This window comes from Lichenostomus cassidix, chromosome 2, assembly GCF_008360975.1.
Source record: "Lichenostomus cassidix isolate B80296 chromosome 2, HeHo_3.0, whole genome shotgun sequence".
Lineage (NCBI taxonomy): Eukaryota > Metazoa > Chordata > Aves > Passeriformes > Meliphagidae > Lichenostomus > Lichenostomus cassidix.
This window is the reverse complement of record NC_139482.1, coordinates 61,131,774-61,149,924: the sequence shown is the minus strand read 5'-3', so window position 1 is coordinate 61,149,924 and position 18,151 is coordinate 61,131,774. Positions and strand designations below refer to the sequence as shown.

Here is an 18,151-nt window from a genome sequence, read left to right as displayed (position 1 = left end):
TTTGGATGAAAAAGTAAAATGATTCACCTGAGTGCAGTCAGGATGTATCCTGAGGTGTGGGTTTGCCAAGTACTAAAAAGAGGAGACTAGTCAGTAAAGGGTGTCTGAGGGCCAGACTGATAATGATATAAAGGTATGAAGAGAGGCAGAAAATGAAACTATCACTTAGCATGTGTATGTATCCTTAGGCAGCTAAGTGCCTGTATTCCCATCTCACTGAATTTGCGGTTCGTGTTAGTGGAGGTTGATGTCCTCCTTGCCTGAGTTAGCAATGGGACTTTTCTGTAACTTTATCTACTGCTTCTGAGGTGGCAGCAACAGAAATCTTCCAGTGATGTGTTGTGCGTTGCACGGCTTTGGACTGGTTGTAATAAACCTGTTAGGACAGAAGTTCATTGCCTTGGTAGTTAACAGAGTCCAGTTGGTCTGAAACAGGTATTTTTAACCTAAAGTGCTTCTAAGAGAGGAAGGCAGTAACAGCACCTGCTAGTGAACAGTTACGGTGGCATTTTTGTTAAAAATGAAGTTGTTTTGCTATACAGTCAATGGCTATGGGGTTGTGTATTTTATTATTCATCAGTAAGAGAGCTACATATCTTCCAGTGATATGCTGGTAATGTGCCAAGCAAATGCCATGGTTGGTTCGTTCTGACTCCCCTCAAGTGAGGATATTGTGTTTTGTGGCTCAGCATTTTGTTGTGATGGAAGCAGAAATGGGTGCTCACCCTGCCCTCCTTGGTGCTGGCAAAGGCAACAGTAAAGTGCGTTTTGTCCTCGGAGTGAAAGTGGTGACGTCTGTTGGAGGCTTTTATTCCAGGGAAAATCTTGCCACAGTCTTGTACCTGTCTTAGTAAAACTGTAACAGCTGCACTGGCAACTTGCCCTTCACCACAGGCATCTGCACTGCACCAGGGAGCAGAGCTGTGGACTTCAGGTGACCTTCTAAGCAGCTTGGATTGAAGCACTTGGAAGGTAGAGATAATGACCTAAGAGAAAGAACACTTGCACTGCTGTGCTTGGGGCATGTTATTAGTATGGGGAAGGTTTTTGCAAAACATTTCCTATGCATGCTCCACTAGAGCAGTATCCAGAGTCCTTCATATTTGATATACGAAGGTATTTTTAAAATGCGTCCTTTTAAAAAGTTAACTTTGTAAATATTTTGTTGGCATGCAAGCCTTTGTTTAATTGTTTCTTTACTGAACACCCTCCAAAAAATGTTTTTGAAACCAGGACTGTTATTCTTTATTTTTCTAGTTTTTGCGGGGAATTTTTGGGGGTGGTGGCGTAGTGGTGAGAGTGTTTGTTTGGTTGTTTTGTTTTGATTTTTAAAATCCTATCCCTTATTTTATACTACACCCTGCCTCCAAAGACTGACTGTGGCTCCCTCATGCTTTCCAGTTCTCAGTTCCACCCTGATTAACTTTGAGTTGGTTGGGAAAGCATGTTTGATTCTTCTTGCATTCCTGTTCTGTTGCAGATTTTGACTTGAATTATTTTTGGCATTGGAGCAAGTTTACAGACTACATACAGTGCGTCCTCACCTTCACTGGTGTGGCTGGTTACATCACTTACCTGTGGCTGGACTCCTCCCTCTTTGTGGAAACACTGGGCTTCCTTGCTGTGTTCACTGAGGCCATGTTGGGCGTCCCCCAGCTGTACCGCAACTACCAGAACAGATCTACAGAAGGAATGAGGTATGGTGCTTGTCCTACATCAAACACGTGCGTGTGCCTTCATGTGGGGTGTCTGTGTAGTGTGGGAATGCTTTTCCAGGAAGGGCAATGTCATCTCTCTAATTATTACTTGAAAACACAGCAGCAGTCAGAATAGACTGTCAGTAGGAGCTGGTGCAGCACTGCTGAAGGCAGTGGGAGGTCCATTACACCTCTGAGGTCTGACCTATTATCCAAGCCCAGCTGGACAGTTCCAAGGTGAAACATGTTTTAGTGAAATAAACATGCGAAACGTCTGCTGTTGCCATTAGCAACATGTTTCAGTTCAGCTCAAGCTGTGCTACACTGGTAATTAGAAATGGACTAAAGAGATCTTGCATATCAAAAGTAATAAAGAGGGTGAAAATATTTTGAGCCTGCAGCCTATAACACTCAGTGTAACTCGTATAATTAGCTTTTTCTCACATCTACTCATCACTTCTTCATAATCCATTATTACATTTGTAGCAAATGACATCAGTATTTATTTTTGTGTCAAAGCTTGAAACTGACATTTAAGAAACCTCAGATGAAACTTTTACAGTCATGACTGGGAAACCCTCTGTAAAAAAATGTTGGACAGAAAACTTTAATCTTGTGCCCACCCTTGAGTCATTAAATCAGATTATCTTTTCACACTGTTTACTGGGTAACTCAAATGATAACACTAAGATTCCAAAGGCAACTTGAGAAGCTTTTTGAGAGAGGAAAGCTTCACTGTGGTGCATCAGTTCACTGGTCTGTAAAAATACAGTAGCAAATTCAGTTCACAGAGTGCTGTGATCATTTGTGACTGTCTTCTCTTTCATTGTTTTGTTACAACTTCTGTGCATTGCTTTTGAATTTGCTGGGATAAATTCTACTTTGGTCAAAACAAATAACCATGCCATCCCCAAACCAAAGGAATTCTGTCCTCTGTTCACATTGTTCCCTTTACTTGTTTGGCTTGAACATGCTTGTACTAGCTACTGTTGAGATCTTTTCTAACTTGAAATGTTGAAATGTTCAGTAATTTGCTTTGATGCTTCAGGCATTTTCTGATTGGGAGCCCCTTTGGTACGGAATGAGTCAGGATTTGCTTCCAAAATATTGGGGTATTTTTCATGCACCCACTCTCTTGGAAAATTCTGTACTTGTGATATCCAGAAGGCAACTTATCTGCTAGACCTTTTTTATGCTCTGGTTTGACTTCTCCCTTTCTGTTTTTCATCTGTGAATCGTGTCTTATTAATGATGGCCACTGGCAGGTAGTGTTTTGCTTTTCCTTAACTCTTTCCTAGGGACCTGAGTTTCAGTTTTCCTATTTCCTGTTTATGCTATTAGCAAAAGGATTAAAAAAAACCCCTTTGTTCTTAGTAAACTGCTAAGCATAGAATTGCAGAATTCTCACCTAAGACTGCTTGGCAAAAGAGTGCTGTGTTTTGTCAAGAGAAAATAGCACAAAAGCTTGTGTTCCCTTGCTGTGGAACAGAATCAGGTCAAGGATATCCACACTCCTAATCACTTGTGCACACAGTTCCAGAATGCATTCCTCTCTCTGGTTCCACTCTTGAAGCAGTACTTTGTGTGGCATTGGACCTCAGTGCATCTGGGGACTGATGAGGCAATGCACAACTTTGTGCTGCTGTGCTGCAGTGGGAGGATGTTCATGCACGTGTTGGTGCTCTTCCTTTTTTTCAGGTTAAATTGCAGTTTTATATATGTTGCAGGTACCACACAGACTTTGTAGTACCATGCAATCCTAAATTGACTGGATGTTCTCCAAGCATTACTGGGTGTTCTTCCTGTAAGGCTAAGTGACTCCTGCCAGTGTATTGCCTTCTGTTGAAGGAGCTGTTGGAAGTATTTCGCCTGAACTCCCCTTCCTGTGCCCACTTCTCTAAAAGCACAACAGAGAAGAGACCCCAGTCATGGAAACGCTGAAGGGAGTGTGTAACAGTGCAGCCAGGCTACTTGCATGGGTATTTACAGAGATGGCTACTGCTCTATGCAGTTATTTACAACTCACAGCAGAAATAACCACGTGTGTGGATGGTTACACTGTCAGAAGCAATTGCACTGGGGATCTGGGCCAATATGGCTGGTTGCCAGACATGCTCTTAGCAAGTCTCAGTGGCAAAGTAAAAGAGGTGAGTTTCAAGTGTCTCTATGACTTTAGGCATAAGGAGGAGAGCAATGAGTATTAAGCTGTTCTATTTAGTGACCTTTTGGTCAATCATCACATCCTGGTTGGAGGTGGTAACTTTTTAAACCGCAGTAATTGTCACCTGGTGCAGGAGTGCAGTCTGTGTCCCTGATAAAGATCATAGCCTTTACTACTGCCAGAGAAGGGGTTGTTCACAGGTCCTCATGGCTTGGCTGAGAAAAGCAGTAACATGCATCTATCTCTGAACTGGGACAGAATGGGACAGAACAGCTGATACATTAAGCCTATTTAGTAAAGAAGTCCTTTCCTAAAGGTTAACTGATGGAAGAGAAATGGAGAATAAGGTTACAGTATGTGACTCCATCTGATCAGAGTATCCTGCCAGACTCCTCTGATACTCTTGTTTCTGAAAAAAGGCCACACCACCCGCAACCCTTCCCCCTCACTCACACCTGTTCAGGTGAAAAATTGAGGACATCTCATATTTGAGGTAGCAGTCATTTCCTAATAAACAGACTTGGAGACCAGGGGCCGTGGGAGAGATGAGTAGGACAGGTGGCTGCAGTGGGAGGCAGGATACCCTTTAGGAATTTGTTGTGGTAAGCGTCCTATCAGCTCACCTCTGTATTTCCATCTGCTACTGCCTGAAAAGTCCCCTACTGAAAATGTCCTCCATGTCTCAGGTAAATGTTCAGAGGGCATCTGCAGCTTAGTCAGTTATGTTTATTGTAATAGAGCATGGCTGGAGTGAAGGAATCACTGTTACGTACTTTGTAGTGCTCCCGAGAATGAGTCTGCTGGTTCTTTGATATCTCTGTTCTGCTGGATAGAGCTCCTCAGATCTTATGTTTAAGTTTTCCCTTCTTCTGTAATTTTCATTATTTTTGTAGGATTATTACTTCTAGGTCCTGTAGCTTCCTCCTCTGTTCTGAGAGAATGGAAGACCAAAGGAGAAGCAGGAAAGAAATGGAAACAATAAAAGTAGAAAGGAGATGCCTGCTGAGTAACGGCTTTTGTGAAGATAGTATAGTATGTCCTGGTGGGCTGATGATTGATGGGTGGAAATTTTCCTATGATTAAGTAAACAACTAAGCTAGTCAAAGGAACAGAAATTTTTATCATGTTCTCTTTGACAATTCACCTGATTACTTTTGGAGTGAGTGCTTTATGGAAACTTGGAGCTCTGTTTAAGTACTTTTAAATGGTTGCAAACCTAAATAGTACAGTAGCAGTTATATAAATTATGGTACTAACCTTGACAGAAGTGCTTTTGTAATGAATTGTGTTAATACCTATCAAAGAAATAATCACTTAATTTCCATTCTTTTCAAGAACTAAACTAGTTCTGTCAGGTCACCTAATAAAAGAGTAATTTAATTACTTTCATTATTGGGGTAGATTAGAATTATAAGTGATTATGGCAGAAAAAACGACAAAAGCTGCCTCAAAGTTAGAGAGCTTTAGAGTATATGAGAAAAAAAGGCATTATGACAATAAAAGACTGTTCATCACTTGTAAATTTTCTTTATATTATGTAGCAAAATATTTCAAGATTTGACATCCAGAACACCTCCCCTCTATCACCTTTTTGGAGGCAGAGCTGCTGAGTGCTAGTTGGGATCTGATGCTCCTTGTGTTATTAACTGCTTTTATTTTGTGACAACATACAGGCAGGAACTTACTTTGTCATTTATCTTTGCATCCCCACTCCTTCTAGGATAGTTGCCTCCCAGTCATTTTCTAAAAACTGCATTTGTGAGAAAAGGCATGTGTGAACATGGGCCTCATGTTCAACATTAGACAGTGGGGAGGGTGGGAAGGTTGGCTCTGGATCTGGCAGCAGCACTGCTGCACACAGAGATCAGGGCATTGAGATAAACACATCCTTGTGTGGACAACAGCTGTTGTGGAGCTCCTGTAGGGGGGCTGTTGTGCTTTTGTGCTGGTGTGGGGAGAGCCTCTGAGGGAGGCACTGCTGTTAATATGCACTCATCATAGTCCCATCTGACCACCCTCCACCGAAGGAGGAGGATGGAGGGTGTTCCTCTCTAAGGTCTGTGACCAAGTTGTAGGTGTGTGGTCCTACCCAAGGACCATGTTAACCTTGGGACTGCACGAGGCTTGATTTGCTCCAGGACAATATTTCATTCCTGTCTGCTGGCCTGACCTGCTCCTGAAAGAAATAACTGCCCTTAATTGAAAGTTTTTTGCAAAAGCTTCTCAAAATCACCTGGCAGTAAGCCCTTTTGACTGCCAGCTGCTGCAACCCCATGGAGAAGCAGTTTGTTTTCAGTCAGAGCTTGCTGCATGGCAGAATCTCCCCAGGTCTAAGGAAGAGGTCTGGCAGTAGGACAGAGTTGAGCTTGAAATCTCGGAAGCCACAGTCCATTAAATACCCAAATGTGCCTATCAGTTGTTGGCTTGTAAACATGTGGGTTCAGTAAAGCAAGGTCTTTTTGCAGCAGTGTTTGAGGTCCTGATGCATGTGCACTGTTGTCTCTTCCCCGGCTGCATCCTGGGCATGGGATGGCCCTTGTTGTGCTTGCCTCAGGGCTGCACATGCAGCTGCAGAGTCAGAAGGGCACAACCAGGGAAGGCCTGTGTCGTCCCTCTGCAAGCAGTTTCCCAGATCTCTTTTCTTGCTTATGGACAGTTCTCAGTTTGCTTGGAAGGAACCTCCTTTCTGCATGACTTCGACTGTCATGTTTGGCTGATGTTGGGTCAGGGGCTCAGAATTTCACTGCCTGAAGATAGCCAACACAATCAGTCTCTCTGCTTATATGTTGATAGGAGACTGTCTTGAGACAGAGAAAGATCGAGAAATCTAGTCTGAAAAGGCTGAATGAGGATAATCTCAGTATTTCATTCAATCAGGTTATTGTGCTATGAACGAAAATATTAATTTGGCTCCTCCTGTGGCTGTGCTGGGTGAGTCACAGTGATTATCCTGTTTTAAAGAGCACAGATCACTGAAGGAGAAACAATTGGCATTTATTGTCTCAGAAGCTGCTGGAGTCAGGAGCTGCAAATTTTAAGAAGGCATTTTCATTCAGAAATGTTTTATAAGGTGTGCTGCAGCTGTGAGCTAGTTATGAGCAAGTGTTTATCTGAAATGTATCCAGTGAAATGAGTGTGGTGTAAATATGTATGAAAGAAATAAATTACATTAAATGTATTCTATTATGTGTATATATTAAATATATTATTTACTTTTCTCCTCTATAGATAATATTAAAAAATACTAGAAGGCAGTGTTTCTTAGGGAGATAAAATTTTGTTGTTGTGTGCTTTTATTGAATACTGCTCTATAGCTTTTTCTTTTATGAGACATGCAGCTCTTTATATCATTTTTCAGGAGAAAATTCTGACTTCTCAGAACAGTGTTTGTCCCAGAGACAAATCCTCAGTTTATTCGAATGCTGTGAAGATTAATGAAAGCTGCTACATTTTTTTTTCCTGTCTTGGATTAACCTAAGGTGCTGTGATGAACAGATGTAGGAGGCTTTATTCAGGACTGGCAATGTCTGGTCACCTCCTTTAGTGAGATTCTAGATTTAAGGAGATCAGGCAAGTGCTCTAAAAACGCCACTGCTGTGGTTTCTTGGGATTTTCTAGCCTGAGGCAATTTTTTATTTGTGAATATGTAAAACAGCTTCAGTGAGTTACTTCCTTTGGAGTAACTTTTGAGTTACTTCCTTTATGCTATTTAAAATAAAACAAAACCCTGTGCTAGAGGAAAGTAGCAAGGGTTGTGGATGTTTCTGCTCAGGCACTAACTATGTATTAGCTTCTTAAGAATAAATTTATTTCCATTAAAAAGAGAGGCAATTCACATCTGTTATGGCAACTTTGTTACACATCTGTGCTTCTTTGGGGAGGCTCAGTAAAGGAGTAAGAGAAATTAACTGGAAAAGAACTTAAAAAGTGCTAAAAATAAGGGAAGTTAAAAGAGAATAATGCAGGCAATGGCAATATTGAATGTTACTTTTTTTTCCCTCCAGCTTCTGTTTCTCACTGTCAGAAATTGCATGGATGAGAGCAAAATCAAAGAAATAGGAGTAGGGATAATGGATGCTTATGTGAACGATTTCCTTTTCTGAGTATGACACGTAGACAAAGCAGACACTGGCCAGTACAGTGGAAACCTGAGTTAGGAGTACATGGTGTCCGATCCTGAACTACCACCAAGGAAGATGCTGAATAGAGAGGGAACTGTTTCCCTCAGGCTTTGGAATTGTACCCTTCAGGTGCTGATTAAGCAGTGTCTACTGTTATTCTTAAAATAGCAGCTGCTTTATATATTTAACAGACAAAACAGAGAACATGGAAGAGGGTATGGGAGGTGAGGGCCATTTAGCTATAAACAAACAGAAAACCACTCCCCCAATATAGCTTTGTGGATTCAAATCATCTGACCCAACTTAGAAGCAGGTTTTCATTGCATAAAAGCATTGTGCAGACAATCATAGGGACACCATTATGAAAGAGAAAATAGTTCTCAAGGCACTAGTTAGGACCTAAAAGTTCAATCTGGGACTGTGGCAAATAAAGAAATTTAGGTCTTAAGAATGAGCCAGAACTACATTGGGTAAATGTATAATTATTAGCTCTATTTAAAAGTGGTTTGTACTTACAGTTGTATAGCCTATTCCTTAGTTTCACTGTTTTTCCTATTGCACTAAGTTAATCAGAACTGTCACTGTGCTTAGAAATTGCCTATTTTAAACTATATATATAATATATTGTAGTTCTGTGATTGTATTCTTTTGTCTTCCTAAATGCTCTTCCTGCTCAGATCCTTAGTTTTCTTTGTGGGTCTACAAAAATTGTTGTCATTGGTTCTGAGGCTCCAGCCAGCATTCATACAGTTTTCTGGGGAAGTTTTACTTGTTTCATTGTTTTACTTTCCTGACATTTTCTCTTCTGCTACTGGCACTGATCAACTGGTTGCTATTGTCCTTTATGGTGGCTTTTATATAAAATATTCAGAAGTTTTTCATTTACAGACTTTGCATACACATCCAGGTTTGCGTAGTAGTCAGTGAACAATTTTCATTACTCGATGAGCCAGGTTTTTGTGCAACTGTAAGGCTTACCACAAACAGCTTGTCTTCTCTCTTAACCTTTTCATTTGTGGTGCTAATAGGCAATAGGAACATCAGATTCCCTTCCCGAATCTACTGTTTTAAGGCTATGTGATTGAAGAAAGTCATCTGTAGTCCTCAGAAGATTTCTAGTTTCTTCTCCCTTGGAAATTTTATTATATCAGGAAGATAAACACGCATGATCTCAGTGCACTCAGGATGAGGGCAGAGTCCTATCAGCATATGAACAGATAGACTGAAACAATTCTGTTCTACTCCTAGAAATTAAGTGGATTATGTCCTCATCTCCAGACCCTCCTTTCCCTTGGAGCAGACCTGTGATCAATGCCCCAGGTTCAAGGGCCTACACTTTCTGCTTGACTCTCTGCAGATCCATGACCTGTGGGTTGCCGTGCCGGGGTCAGCACTGCAGTCACCTCTTTGCTCACCTGCTGTGTCTCCGCAGAGCTGTTCTCTCAAGACCTGCAGCAGCACAGCATGAGGCTCCAAAGACAGTTCTTTGTGCCCTGGGCACTCAACACATCTGAGAATTTCAGGAACTGAAGAAAGAGGCAGGTGGAAAAATCCAGGAGGGAGACCTTCCTTCCCTCACTCTCCCAGCACTTCTGACAGCGTGAGCAGTAGTATTCATTTCCCTTAAGCCTCTCTGAGGCTGTAGCACAGTGTGGACTGCTAAAGCTCTTGCACATACTGAACCTTTTCTCATTTCTCTTCCCCTGGCACCTCATCCCTTCAGTTCAAAAAGTAAATTCAAAGCAAATGACTTCAAACCAAAAACATTCATCTTTTACAAATAGTTCAAGGCTTCTGTACAGTAATAGGAATAAAGCTCTGCTGGCATGTTTAATGAGTGCTCTCTCAGTTGGTGCTTTTCTCTGTGCCCTGAAAATTTGAATTACAAGAAAAAATTTATTGTACTTCTGTTACAAAACCATTCCATTAAGTTTAGGTGTTCCATCTTCCTCTGGCAAGGAAGTGTCATGCAAGGTGTTTTACATAGTTAAGGTCAGGTCAAGGCACAAAAGGTGGGAAATGAACCTGTCATGAAGACATCCGAGAGACGAAAGTTTTCTAAAAATGTTGTTCCTTCCTCTGTTACCTAACAAATTTGGGAACAAAAGTGCCTTAGTTCTTGAAATTCCAGCACCTGTATTGTTTTGTCAGAGTTCACAAAGCCAGGTGTGTAAGTGGGATGTGTTACCTGCTTATGTGCTTGTAGAACTGTCTTCCATAGTGAAGTAGGACTGAATGGGATTAGAAATATGGAATGGAAATAAACTGAGATTTCAGTTTGAAGAAATGTAGGTTGAGATGCAAGGATGCAAATAACCATAATGGTAATACTGACTGTGATGAAGATCTGTAAAGTCAGCAGAGCATTGATTAATTTAAGTAGTTAATAGATGAGCCAGAACAACAGGAATAAAAGATCAAAGGACCTTAGGCCAGGAAGTGACTTTGCAGGGTGGTCCAGAAAGACTACTAAGAAGAATCTGATAGAGGATGGGAGTAGGCCAGATCCGAGTGGGTCAACTAGAGAGATTTTCTGTTTCAGCTTTGACCTGTAATGGTGTATTTGGTCCCCTGGTCCTCAGACACAGAGGAGCAAGCAAACAGGAGGAGTGAGAAGTGTAGAGACTGACATACTGAACGAACTGCCCAAAAACTGACACAGGGGAGGAAGTGCTCATAGTATCCTTGAGTGGAATATAGGAAGAAAAAATACTGATGTCAGAAGAACCTGTTTTAACAAGGCTGAAAGGTAGGGTTTTTATTTGTTCTGGGAAGAAAGGCTAGGAATGTCTGCATCACATAAGGGTATTACATGTCAAGCTGGGTGTCCTGGCATTGTCCGGCAGACTTTCAGGGTAGTTGTGGAAGCCTTGTCCTTTCAGATACTAAGTCTTGTATTAGAGAATTTTCTAAAACAGAATTCATTGTGTGCAAGGCAGCAGATGGCAAGAGTTTGGGAATGAAGATGGGCTAGGGGATGTCTATCCCTGTTGAACAGCAAAGACCCTACTTGGGCTGAAACATTAAGATTTGTTTCATGCTAGTATGTGTGGGATGTGATTGTGATGCTTTTATTTCCCCCCTACAGCATTCAGTTCTGCCTATAGCTGGACTTTAAAGCTCTGCAGCCACTGTGGGTCAGTGGCAATGCTGCATGTGGGAAGTGGCTCAGAAAGGTTTGGTTTGTGGTGGCAGAGCCTTCTTACTGGGCTTTGCTTTGAGAAACAGCATGCAGGTGCATGGTGAGTCACTGCAACCAGTAACTTCACTTCTGCACCTCTGTGTGCACATAAGCATGTGGAAGGAAGGGGATAAACCTGGTATTTCAGATGAAGAATTAGGTGGTGAAATACCTTCATATAGAGCTTGCAAGGGGTTATTTTATAGAATCAATAAGGTTGGAAGAAACCTCTAAGGTCACTGAGTCCAACCATTGATCTAAAACTGCCAGTGCCACCATTATTTCCTTATAGTGCTAAGGTTTCTTGGAGGAGAATGCAAGCTTTGTTCTTGCAAATATCTGTAACTTCTTTCCAGACAGTAACCTGGACTTTGTCCCTGAGTGATCACTCTTAGTGTGTTTGAGGTTTTCATTTCCCCAGTGTTTTCCTAGCATGTGAGAAGCATTTTACTAACTGAAGGATGTGATTATTCATTAACGGTAATGACTGTAACATCATTAGATTTTGTCCGTGTGGATGCTGGCTTTGAAGACAACTGAACTCCAGCCATCTAGAACAAAGAAAGCACTAGAGCTGGAGCTGTTACCTTGTGTATATTGACCAAAGAGGTAATTGCAGTTCTTGAAGTGGAATACAAGAAATGTGCTCAGGCTACGTACTGGTTACTTTATGAAGGGAAAATGTGCTCAAATTACCTGAAGTTGATGTGGGTGAAGAGTCTGATGATCTCTTCGTTGTGTAGGGCAGGAAGAAAGGAGGATTTAAAAGCATTGCTTTGAGCCCTGGGATACACAGCTGTGCTGAAGCAAACCTCTATTCTCTCTTGTCTTTTTATTACCTTTCAAACTGAATGTGTCCCAAGTTATTTAGAACTAGAGCAGGAAATACACTGGTGTTGCACAGGGGCATTATGTTGCCATCTCTTGGCATTGGCCTTGCAGGACATAGCAGTGATGTCCCTCCTAGCATCAGGCAGGCTGCAACAACTGGGATGTGGCAGGTCATCTTGCCATTCAGGGAAGTGAGCCATGGGAATGAACGTTGCTTCCTGGGATTTGTTTCCCTGTGCCCTTACATGGCAGCAAGTCTTTTTATCACCCACCTCTCAGTGCATGATGTGCAGTGATTCAGTGCAACCCCCTAGGGTGGGCTGTGCCAAGTGGCTGGAGAGAAGATGGGCAGCATGAGAGCATCTAGAGCAGCATGAGCCAGCAGCTGTGCTTGCAGCTCCACCAATTGGAATTCTTGAGTGGGTGGTGGGAGACAGGGAAGCAGGGACAGATCTCAGGAACAGCCTCACAAGTGAGATGTTGAAGGATGGTGTAATTTAGGTGTGCTCTGCACCATTCTCATTAAGTTGACAGTACCATGTGTGTTGGCAGCTGATATTATTGCAAGAAGTGCAGGATTTGGTTTTCTGCACCAGAGGAAATCTGTTCTCTGCCATAGCAGTAGGTCTCAAGCTTCCCAATTCACCAGCAGCTGAAGCAGACCCTATCTGATCTGTGTTCATACCACATGTCTGAGCAGACCTGAGCTTTGCAGTCTGGCTACCATTCATCTGTGTCTCCTGGCAGGAAGGGCACTGGTGTGAATTGTGGCTCAAATCTCTCCTCTGATCCACAGAAGAGATTTATTTTCATACCTGCTTCACAGAACTTGGAGTGTTTTGGGCTGTTTAAGACCTGCTGCCCTTCCTTCTGCAGCACAAGTTGTAGAGTACTAGAAGTACTTTGTAGCTGTTAAGGCTTACCAGTTTCTGAGCCTCTACAGACTAAACTTCAGGTACAGCTGCTTGGCATAGCCAGAGGCCATATTAGTGATCTGGACTATCCAGTGGCCCTGTGTGGCATGTCTTGTAGTTTCCCCTTGACTATCATTTCATAGATGTATTCTAACACATACTGGCTTTTGGGTGGGCATGCTACATGGGGTCAAAATGCATGACATCCTGCCATTCTTGGGAGTGAAGGAAACAGATACTCAGGAAAAAAAATTGACAAATACCCATTTACCCTGTTCTTCCATGAAACTCTGTTATTTAACTGCACCTTTTTGTGTTTGTTTGTCTGATGGTGTTTGAGAGTGAAATCCTGCATTTGATCTTTCCTCAGTGATAAGTACAGTTCCTGAAAATCACAAGAACTTTCAGACAGTTTGCTCTTGGATTGCAGCCCACTGGGGTATCAATTGCTTGTGGATATGGCTTTAGCTCAACTGCTTCAGCTTGGTTACAGAGATCCAAAATAAATGTTGGATCTCTCTTGCTGCATGCTCCTCTTAACTCCTGCTAGGAGTCTTGGGCAGGACAAATGTCTTTCTCTGGAGATGGTCAGTGCTGCTCCAGCCTCAGAGGAATTGCTGAGAAGTGAGGTAAGGCACCCACACCGAGCAGGGCATGTACGACTGGTGAAGAGTTTCATGCTTGGATTCCCAGCTGGCTGTGCAATATTTAAAACAAGATCTTTGCTTGTTCCCACAGAAGGACCTGTCTTAGGGTATTCACACTTAGTTTCCATATTTTCAAACTTCAGACACTTTGGATATCTGATCCCTGTGTTTTCTTTTTCCTCTTTTGCTTTTAGTAATTTTTGGCGACTAAGCAATTTGGTTAGCATGAGAACTCCTTTTTTGTTAAGCCATATGGCATTTTGTTAGAAACAAATGTTCTATTTATTAATTTTTGTTTGTTTTGTGCAGTGTTAAAAATAACATGGCATTCGTGTTTCATGTTTTCTGGTCTGTGTTTCACTGCTGTAGGCAGGCCAGCCTCTGATTGAAGTGCAGTGTTATGGATGCTTGCTGTCTTTTCTAAGTAGACTATTTTGGAGCTGCAAATGGGAGTTGAAAGTTTTCCAAAGACAGGATGTTACAACTGAATGTGCTTTCTCTTCCAGACATTGCCATGCAAATGGCCTGTGGGCGGTAGCAGCTTAAAAGGTTGCAGGAGAGATACCTTCTGCACCTTCTTCCTCACTTCCCAAAACCAAATGCAGTGTTGAAAATACTCACTGACAGGTTGTTTTCATGTGGACTTTATTCCTGAATGAAATACTATATTCTCAGGTCTTAGATTTTTTTTATTCTGCTTTTATATCCCATCATTCAAAGAACTGTCACTGTGTTTTAACCTGTATGAAAGTCAAGTGCTAATACATGAAATGTCTGAAACTGTCACAGTCTAATCAGATTTTCTGATTTGGTAAAACCTTTGTCATGGCCAAGATGTGGGGAAGTTGGCTGTAATGTGGGGCCATGATATGTGGAAGTTGTGGACAACTTCCACTGATTCTTGAACAAAGAGTCCAGGCTAATTCTCTTCTTTTTAGTTCCTCTTGCTTGAGACAGAAAGACAAAAAAAAAAAAAACAACAAACAACAAAACTTTCAAGGTAGATAATGGTTAATAAATTATCTTTTTTTTCTATTATTGAAAATAACTTAGAAGTTTTGTGTTCATTAAGTGTCTGAGCACAGTTAGCCCTAAGTTTGTGACTGTAGCAGGATGTAATTACATCAGGGCAACATGTACCTCCTGTTGCTATTTGTGCTGAAACGTCTGCTCAAACCACTACAGGATTTTCAATGGAAGTCACCATCTAATGTCTGATTCTTTCTGTGTCTTCCAGCATGCAGGGTATTTTTGGGCTTGTGTGTTAAGCTAACAACATGCAGAGTCATAACATCAGTGTGAGAAAATCTGCTGTGCAAACAGGAAGCGAGGACTGCTGTGACTTTTTTTCTTCTACAGCTTTTGTGCTCAGTGCCAGCCTGTGTTCTGCAGCTTGCTGCTCTGCAGCCCTGCTGCTGTTTGTAAGGTGTTTGGATGGAGGGTTGCAACTAAAGACAGGCTGGTTCACCAGGCTAGTGGGAGAGCTTCATATCTCATATTTTTTTACAAGATTCTTCTTTTTGGTAGTTTCTTTCAGATGAAGGAAGAAGAAAGGTGTAACGACCCAGAAGTGACTAACGTTGAGCAGAATGTGCAAAGACTCCGATGGAAAATCAGAGACTTGAGACTGTTGCAGACAGGTTTTGAGCAGAAGGAATGAAGATGCTGAAAGCTTTGATTAGAATAGCATTGTTCCTGGATAAGGCAGATTGAACCTGAAAATCTGGCTAATATCATTGTTTTGTAAATTACTTAGCCTCTAGTATAGTTCCACAAAAAGAAGGAACAGAAAATTATCTGAGGGGTTTTTTTTTCTTTTTTGAGTGCACTTCACAAGCTCTTTCTACATCTAAATAATTCTAGAAATAATTCTGTAAAAATTATGGTTTGTTGGCTGACTACAGATACGGTGTTACTGATAGCTGATTTTTACCTCTAGTTGCTGTCACTTCCTGACTAATATACAACATACAGGGAACCTGAATGAAGCAAGCTGTTCCATGAGAAAAGTGAATGCAGTTGTCTAGCATGTAATTTATTTATTTAGCAAATGAAGATGGGTACAGCTTGTTTATCAAATCTGCTGTCAGTGGTAGAGAACAGCAGCGCCATAGGGCATTTTCATATTACCATATGAAAAACCAGCATTTAGCAACCCACTCCTAGTCTAGTATCTGATCAGAAGGGCTGGTGTCTCTCTGAGAATTAGTTCCAGTAGAATAAATAAGTGCTCTTTCAGGTTTTAAAAACTGTTGAAAAAATACCAGCTTTTCCTCTTTGTCGTCATTTGCAATTTACACAGACCTGGCACTGGCTGTTACTACATTAACAACTCCTTCTATTGAGCTCTGCTGTGAGGAAGGAGCTCGCTTTTTAGGAAGTTTGTTGTCATTGGATACTGTGGTGCTGATGTATATTACTGGGAAGTGCTATTTTTACTGCAAGTCTGCCTCAGCCTCTGGCAATACCAGCTATTTGAACGCAGTTCCTGCCTCCTGCCTCTCCAGTTGGCATCTCTGTTGTCACACAGACAAATGCTGCCATTTGTTTATTATTGCATCCCCAGGTTGCTCTCTGGCATTGCTCACCCCTAACCTGCTTGCTCAATTGTGCTCAGAGCAGTTGTGCTGTCCTACTAGAGTGTATCTTCCATATAGACAAGGTGAGCATTTGCCGCCTTCCTCATCTCCCCAGCTGAGCTTTGGGCTATTTCAGGAGAGAAATATTTACTCCTAAGTCCTGCTTTGCTGTGTAGCCAGCACTGCACAGAACAGCTTGGCTTGTGTGACTTTGCAGATATCAGGAAGATGAAGTTGGTCTTTGTGAGACAGGTTGGGAAATTTTTGCTACATGCAGCCTCTTTGTGCCATGCTCTCCAGTCTCAGGCAGTGTTGATGGTGGGCCCTGACTGCCTATTGTAGCCAAGCCTCCTCTGCATTAGCAGTGCAGCATTTTCTCTTTGTGAAGCCAAGGGCCAGACTGGTGCACCAGTGGGCTATGATCTGCCATCCCACAACACCTGGCACGTGGCAAAGGTGCAGATCCATGGGCTGAGGCTGGTTGAGCAAGCATCACCAAGACCAAATGCTGGGTCCTGCACTTGGGTTGCAACAAGCCCAAGCTACAGGCCTGGGGAAGAGTGGCTGGAGAGCTGCCCAGCGGAAAAGGACCTGGGGTTGCTGGTTGATAGCCATCTGAATATAGAGATACTTAAAAGATGTGCAGATGGATCACTTATGGGCGTGGTTTAGAGGTGGACTTGGTGGGGTTGGGTGAGTTTAGGTTCAGGGTTGAACTCAATGATATTAGAGGTCTTTTCCAATCTAATGATTCTATGATTCACTCAGCAAATACAGGCTACAACAGCAAGGGCTTAGGTGTACTCTCCCCTTTTTCTTTCTTCCCCAAAATCAGTTGAAAATTCCCATTTCTTTTGGGCAATAAAACACCCCCTTACTCACAGACACTGCTCTTTTCTCCACCAGGGCAGGTAAGGGGCAGCTGTCTGCCCAAGCTAGATTGGTGTCTTTCTTGTCTGCCCCAAAAGTAAGAACAAATACAAGAATTACATCTCTTCCCCAGGTGACTGGGTAAAGTTGAGAAGCTGCAGACAAAAACTGGCTTTTCTGTGCAATGTGGCATCCTGAAGTGATGCAATAGCTGGAAGTATGAGAACAGTGATGGTGTATTCATGCCATGCATCACTCATAGTCATACATGCACGGCTGCATCATCGCAAGTGACATCTGCATATGCAGCAAGGACAGAGAAATTGCAAATCTCATGTTGGGGGGCACCATTACTATTGCACTGAGCATCTGAAAACTAGGACTTGACAGAAGCTGTGTTGATGGTATAAGCTTCATCCAGCCCATCTCCCAGCCTCTTGGAGCACAGGCCTGTGGTGTGGCAGTGGGGGCAGGGCTAGCTCTGTTTCCCCCGAGATGCCATACAGACACTCAATGAAAGGTTTCTCAGCAAACTGAAACTTTGGGGCTGTCTGTGCAAATGGGTGCTGGTTGAGATGGGAAGGAGCCAACAGCACCTGTAGGTCTTCACTTCCGTGGAGTGGGCACTGGAGAAGTGAGACATGTACTGAATTGGAGAGGGTGCTGGGGGCATTCTGGGGTGCTTAGAGTGATGATGTGGGCTCCTGGGCCAGCACACACCTCTTTGCTCATTCCCTAGCTTTACCCTCATGGTGGATTGATGTTGGCTGGATGTCAGGTTCTCACCAAGCCACTTGTGCCACTTCTGCTCCTCAACTGGACAGGGGGATAGAAAAGTATAACGAAAGGCTCATGGGTTGAGATAAGGACAGGGAGATCAGTCACCAGTTACCACCACAGGCAAAACAGACTTGACTTAAGGAAATTAATTTAATTTATTATCAGTCAAAATCAGAGTATGATAATGAGAAATAAAACCAAATCTTAAAACAGCTTCCCCAGACCTCTCCCTTCTTCCCAGGCTCAATTTTATTTTATCTTCTCCACATCCTCCCCACAGATGGCACAGAGGGACGGTGAATGGAGGTTGCAGTCAGTTTATCACACGTTGTTTTTGCCACTCCATCCACTTCATGCTCTTTCCCTACTC

The 18,151-nt window shown here is 42.4% G+C and overlaps 1 protein-coding gene across 3 annotated transcripts in view; it reads left to right on the top strand.

Annotated features, from left to right (window-relative positions):
- Positions 1–18,151, top strand: part of SLC66A2 (solute carrier family 66 member 2) — a 64,069-nt gene that overhangs the window by 39,604 nt on the left and 6,314 nt on the right. For 2 of the 3 annotated variants that reach the window (XM_085051725.1, XM_085051724.1), the window contains one exon: positions 1,481–1,697. In XM_085051725.1, coding sequence (XP_084907851.1) covers positions 1,481–1,697 — 217 coding nt within the window. Of the gene's footprint in view, positions 1–1,480; positions 1,698–15,079; positions 15,822–18,151 lie in introns of those variants that run through there. The other variant, XM_085051726.1, reaches the window with a different exon arrangement.